This window comes from Thamnophis sirtalis, unplaced genomic scaffold (genome assembly GCF_051295495.1).
Source record: "Thamnophis sirtalis isolate CommonGarterSnake01/CBP01778 unplaced genomic scaffold, rThaSir2_p1.2 scaffold_9, whole genome shotgun sequence".
In the NCBI taxonomy this organism is placed as follows: domain Eukaryota; kingdom Metazoa; phylum Chordata; class Lepidosauria; order Squamata; family Natricidae; genus Thamnophis; species Thamnophis sirtalis.
The window spans coordinates 41,751,305-41,757,616 of record NW_028261389.1 but is presented as its reverse complement, the minus strand read 5'-3'; the positions used below and the strand labels follow the sequence as shown (position 1 = coordinate 41,757,616).

Genomic DNA, 6,312 nt, shown 5'->3' with positions numbered 1-6,312 from the left:
AGCCCAACAAAGATACCGATTTGCCCCTTTGCAGATATAATCTTCAGATCTACTTTGCGGGTCTATACTTACCCCTGGGCCCCCAAGGATTCATCCCTGTTTGATTACAGGTAGCCTTGACTTACAACAGTTCGTTTGAAGTTATAAGGGCACTAAACAAAGTGAGATGACCATTTTTCACACTTATGACCGATGCTTGGAAACTGACTGATACTTACAACAGTTGCAGTTTCTTGAGGTCATGTGATCACCTTTTGCAACTTTCTGACAGTCAATAGGGAAGCCTGATTCACTTATCAACCATGCTTAAAGTCAGTCATTCATTTAACAAATGTGGCACAAAGTTTATAAAATGGGGCAACATTCCCTTAACCCAGTGTTTCTCAACCTTGGCAACTTGAAGATGTCCGGACTTCAACTCCCAGAATTCCCCAGCCAGCGAATGCTGGCTGGGGAATTCTGGGAGTTGAAGTCCGGACATCTTCAAGTTGCCAAGGTTGAGAAACACTGCCTTAACCAATGTCTCACTTAGCAACAGAAATTTGGGGCTCAATTGTGGCTGTCAGTCAGGGATTACCTGTACTCCTTTTTTCCTTCACACCCCACACTCTTTACACTCAGAGACAAGCAACTCAGCTTTGTCATTCATTCTCTCCCCCCTCATGTTTTTTTTTAATGGCTCTTGGATTTATATTTATTTTTGGGGAGGGGGGAGATGTGTCTTTTTTGCTGCTCCTCCTTTCCTCCTGGCCCCTAACAGTCTCAGGCTGGCACAGTCTCGAGCTGGCTTTCTGCTCGGCTCCTAGGAGGGTGATGCGTGGCGACAGCTAAAAGTTGGATAGAGTTTCAGGGGCTACTATATATAAAGCAGCCCAGGGCTCTTATGTCACCGCGCTAATTAAATTCCGTCGGGCCGCTTCTCCAGCGCGCGCTCCCGGGCTGCCTGTGGCCAGCCTCGCCCCCACCCCCGGGAGGCCCAGAGGCGACCCGCGAGCCCATCATGATGGACCTTTTCGAATCCGGCTCCTACTTCTTCTACCTGGACGGCGAGAATGGAGTCCTGCAGAGCTTGGACATGGCCGAGGGGTCGCCGCTCTACCCGGGCAGCGACAGCACCCTGTCGCCCTCCTCGTGCCAGGACCAGCTGGCCCCGGAGCCCGGCGGCGGCGGCGGCGGCGACAGCAGCGGCGAGGAGCAGCACGTGTTGGCGCCGCCGGGCTTCCAGCCGCTGCACTGCCCGGGCCAGTGCCTGATCTGGGCCTGCAAGACGTGCAAGAAGAAAGCGGCGCCCACCGACCGGCGCAAGGCGGCCACGCTGCGCGAGAGGAGGCGCCTGAAGAAGATCAACGAGGCCTTCGAGGCCCTCAAGAGGCGGACGGTGGCCAACCCCAACCAGCGGCTGCCCAAGGTGGAGATCCTGCGCAGCGCCATCAGCTACATCGAGCGGCTGCAGGAGCTGCTCCAGCGCCTCGACCAACAGGACAAAGGCCAGGAGCTGCTCCTGCCCGTTGGCGAGGGAAGCGCCGGGGACAGCGGCGCTTTCGGCTTCGGCGGCCCCAAGCGCGGAAACGTAAGCGCGGCTTGGCCACGGCCACTGCCCGGACACCCTTCTCTTCCCTTGGCCTTGGCCAGCCGGGGAAGAGGGCTGGGCGCGGCAGTGGGGCGGGGCGGGGTGCTTGGAAGTGGCTGGTGATCGCCTTCCCCTCTCCCCCACCTTTCTCTTTCTTTCTTTCTTTCTTTCTTTCTTTCTTTCTTTCTTTCCTTCCTTCCTTCCTTCCTTCCTTCCTTTCTTCTTCTCCTTTTCAGATGGCCACACTCGACTACTTGAGCACCTGCAGCTCCGCCTGGCCGAGCGGCTCTGACCATTCCCGGACGCTGCCGATCAGCGCCAAGGAAGGTAAAGCGCACTTCATGCTGGGCTGACGGGTTGTCAGAGCGCATTTCTCCGCCTTTGAATTGGCTGGGAAATCGGGACTCCGCCAGACATCTGTCCTTCGCGGGTTTGGTCCGTATTGGCTCCCGGGACAGTCCAAATCCTTGCAAATCCTTCGATCTCCACAGTTAATAAAATGGAGTGGCTGTTAGATGACGGAAAGGGCCTCAGGCAAACGCGTCTGAAAGTTGCAATGAGCCAACAGGATAACTAAGTAGCCTAAAATTGTGACCGGGGTTTATATCTAGAATGCATCTACTCACCCAGCGCAGCATCTATTTTCCGTGCAGCTCAGGTCCAGAATCAAAACAAACGTTTTGTACAGCCGGATCTTTTTTTTTCCTTTTTAAAGAATCAAGGCAACTGGCGTGTTAAAAGCTGGCTTCGAAGTTTAGAACTCTAAAGTAAAATGCCTGTAGGACCCTGGCAGCTTCCGAAACAGCTGAGCTCTAGGACCCAATTATATCGGTGGCGCTTTACAGACCGATTCGGAGATCACAGATCCCACTGAATGAAATGGGAAAACTTGGTTTCAAAGCATAAGTTTAGCCGCCTATTTGGCCCTAAATTTGATTTGATTAAAATAACCGAAGACAATTTACTATGGCTCACGTTTTCCTAGACTCTTGGGGGGGGGGTTGTAATTCAACGAGTTGCATGCTAGCTGCATGTATGTCACATTGTGCGCTTACATGATTCCTTGAAAGAAAGCGAAAACGTTCAGAATTATTAAGGTCAAATTACAATGGAATCGAACGTGACACACACACACCCGAGGATTTCATAAAGACCTTGAGAACTGCATGGAGGTCATAGCAGCAGCATCCGTTTCTGGGTTTTTTTGTTGTTGTTTTTTGACAACGGCCATTCACTTCTTGTATCACACCAGACTGGAGGTGCCAATGATGGTGAGATTTTTAGATCCCGAATGCGGGCGCGGCCATAAAAGTCTGGAAGGTGCTAACCAGTGGAATGAGGGTGATTAAAATACTAGGAGCGGGGAGGAGGGTAGCTCTTGGGGGACGCGCAATGGTGGAAAGTTGACTTCCTTGCTGTTTATCCTCACTGCATCTTGCATCTTAACGTTTTCCCCTTCATTCCAAAACAGGAGGGACTCCCGTGGATTCTTCAGCCTCGAGCAGCCTCCGCTGCCTTTCCTCTATCGTGAACAGTATCTCTTCCGAAGATCGCAAAGTTCCCAACGGGGAAGAAATGGTGGAAAAGTAGGAACCCGGTAGCATTTTTTAAAACGGGCCGTGGAAGGAACTGCTTGAGTTCGCACTTTGAAGCGAAACTTCGAATTAATTTAATATTCTGGAAATGCTAGAGGGGATAAAGGAGGGCAGCGCAGCTGAACAAATAAACGTGCACCTTCTTCAGAGGAAGCTTTGCCCGACCGATAAAGGGAACCGCCCCTCTGATTTAAATTCTATTTTTTATTTATCTCTCAACTGTTTTATAATTAATATATTACTGTGTTTGGAGAACATCTTTGTTGAAACGCTCCTTCCTGTTTGAAGGAAGCTGATGATCCCGAGATCTTGGTTTGTGTGTCTGTGGGTGTGAGTGTGTAAATGTGTGTGTGTTATAAAATTACAAGTATGTAATTTTAGTACTTCTCCTTTTTTAACAGAATATATTTAAAATGTGGGATGTGATCTTGTATATAAGAAAATGTAGGTAACATTCCCAAGCCTGTAAAATAAATCTCTTGTACAAAACTCCATCAAGAATTTTTTCATCTTTCTATTTAGTTAGTTAGTTAGTTAGTCAAACATGTACGAGATAACAGGTATACGTATAAACATGGACATGGACAAAGAAAATGAGTACAAATAAATGGGGGCAGTAGGACAGGGACGGTAGGCACGCTGGTGCGCATATGTACACCCCCTTTACCGATCTCTTAGGAAATGGGTGAGGTCCACGGTAGACAATTCAGTTAAAAACTGGAAGAAAAAGAATAAATGAACAAATATCTGGAAATTCTTCCTTCTCTCCCTTCCACCAAGATCGACGTCTGTTTTCCCCTTCAAGTGTTTCTGTTATTAGTAAATGAATAAAAGGAACCAAAATTCTTAGTGGTTCTTATTCTTCAGCTTAAAAAAACCTCATGTTTGGAGGTTTTTGAGGCGATTCGGCGATAAATTGGGCATCCAGGAGTTTCAGGATCTGTCTGCTACAGAGATCTCTCTCAGGCGCCGGAAACACCTTCCCCCCCCCCCCGTCTCAATATTTTGACCCTTTAATCCAAAAGAACTTTTGAAAGTTCTCAAGCGCGTGGGCGAAGTAGAAGACGGCCAAGAAAACCCACCCCTTCTTCTTTTGGTAGGTATCCGGCTAGTGTTGGATCAGTTGAAATAAATGGTCCGGGAAAGGAGATCGGAGGGGCCCTGGACGTTCAGTGGCTGCCTTGATTGCCTTTGGGGATCCCTCTTGACAGTCGAGCTCCCGCTTTCCCGCCCCTCCCCCCTAACGCTAGCTTTGTTAGAGACCTCACCTCATGCGTGTGCTGGAATCGTTTCCAGCAAAACTAAAGTATGAATGGCTGGATGAGAGGAACCCGCGTTGCTGCAGAGTTCCTGAAGACCCTGAGGATTGTTTTACTGGGTTCGCGTAACAGCGCATATGGGCCAATGTTGAATCACAGCTTTCATTGTCCACCAGCGCTTAACCTTGTCAAAATATTTACATGTGCCCCCCACCACCACCGCTTTCTTTCTAAGGTGGTTGGGGGGAGTGGGAGGACTTTGGGACGGTCTTCCCGTCAGCAAACTTTCCGGCCGGGGATTCCGGAGTGCGACAAAAGTTGGCCAAGTCCCCGGTGATGGCTCCCCGCGGTAGAGGTTAAGGGGCAGCGGGGCGGGGGCGGCGGGTGGGGGGGGAGACCGGGACAAACAAGACTCCCTTCCCAATTAAAAGCAGCGTAGAAAAAGCAGCGATTTCTGAGGCTGTGCAAGACGGCGTTCCAACTTGTCCCAGTTTGTTTATCAAGGGAGGGCGGGGAGGGACGACCACCAAGGAACACTGGCACGGCCGGCGCCTTTCCCTCCCCGGGCAAGACAGGGGATTTGCAGGCTGCAGCTCTTGGGAGACTCGGGCGAGGCTGTTTCACTCCGGATCCTCGGAGGAACCCATGGGCCACTTTTCTGCCTCTGGAGTAGCCGCCTTGGAAGGTTTCCTACTTCGGAGATATATATTTTTTAAAGTTGTTTTCTTCCCACGACTTATTCAGAGTTAATCAGGGGAAGCCGAGAAGGAGGGAAATTCACAGTTGGCAATTTCCTCTACAATAATTCAGTTAACTCTCCCACCGGACACATGAACGCACACACGCGCACACACACACAAGACAATTGTCCAGACCTGGTTTATTGATAATGCAGAATAAATTTGGGACGTGCATAAACGCACCAGCGTGCCTAACTGGCCCCATTTATTTGTACCCATTTTCTGTATTCTTATTCATGTTTATTCTTATTCCTATTATTTTGTACACGAGTGACAAACTAACTAACTAAATAAATAAAATAAAAAACATAATTGGGTTGCAATTATGGGGGTTGAACTTGCAACTTATACAGTTCTTAGGTGAGGAGAAAGTGAATGCTTCTGGTCTTACTTCCTAGGAAACGCGTCCTGGACTTCAGAGTTCCAGTCCTGCAGAAGAGTCCCGGAAAGGTTTGCAAAAGTGTCCTGGTCTTTATCTAATAAGGTTGGGCCTCCACTTGAGTCGGACACTTCTCCTCAGAAGAGAGTTTCGCGCGGTTCAAAACAAAAAGTTGCCCTTTTTTGCCCGCCATTCACACAGACTTCTTGGCGATGGTTATTTTGAGAGCGATGCAAAAGGCTTGGAAAATCTTCAACTTATGCGCATCCAAATCCTGAAGACGTTTTGGGTGAAGCCACGGTCCAACCGCTTTTGTGGCATATCCGTGACTTGCTCTGCAGTCTCTTACATACATGCACTTTGCTCCTAAATCTTTTAGTTGTATACGGTGTTTTGCCCCAGTAAGCGCGTTTAGGATTGAACTATAAATGCGGATGTACAGAAAAGTACACACTTGCTTGCTGGCCTTGCTGTTTACAATCCCAAATGTAAAAAGTGGAACAATGTTGCAGTTGTGCGCTAGAATAAACACATTTGACTCACAGAACCATTCTTTATGAATATTTGTCCTAGGTGAAGAAACCTAGCGCCCGATCTAGGTGTCAATTAAGAATGCTTCGAAGTCAAGATCTACCATATTGAATGGCTCCTCCTATAGGTGAGATAGAAATTCAAAGCAGCTTCGAACAATTGATATTATTACAAGTGCTAGTACTACTTTTATTACACTATTAAAGAAGTTAAAATTGATAGGAAGGCAATGGAGAAT

General features: G+C 48.6%; 1 protein-coding gene across 2 annotated transcripts; it reads left to right on the top strand.

Annotated features, from left to right (window-relative positions):
- Positions 1-511: 511 nt before the first annotated feature.
- On the top strand, positions 512-5,966 carry MYF6 (myogenic factor 6). 2 transcript variants are annotated; one of them, XM_087723396.1, is made up of 4 exons: positions 512-1,570; positions 1,807-1,897; positions 3,042-3,156; positions 5,563-5,966. In XM_087723396.1, exons 1-4 carry the CDS (start codon positions 1,001-1,003, stop codon positions 5,642-5,644), a joined length of 858 nt encoding a protein of 285 aa, XP_087579522.1. In that variant the 5' UTR covers positions 512-1,000; the 3' UTR covers positions 5,645-5,966. The 2 variants fall into 2 exon arrangements, with proteins under 2 accessions (XP_087579522.1, XP_013931747.2); XM_014076272.2 differs by lacking the exon at positions 5,563-5,966 and having other exon boundaries at positions 3,042-3,654.
- The last annotated feature ends 346 nt before the right edge of the window (positions 5,967-6,312 follow it).

Coding starts and splice junctions, on each gene's coding strand:
- MYF6 (XM_087723396.1), top strand. CDS start 1,001: ATGATGGACCTTTTCGAATCCGGCTCCTACTTCTTCTACCTGGACGGC. Junction 1,898..3,041: donor GCCGATCAGCGCCAAGGAAG/GTAAAGCGCACT, acceptor ATTCCAAAACAG/GAGGGACTCCCGTGGATTCT. Junction 3,157..5,562: donor GGGGAAGAAATGGTGGAAAA/GTAGGAACCCGG, acceptor CTTACTTCCTAG/GAAACGCGTCCTGGACTTCA.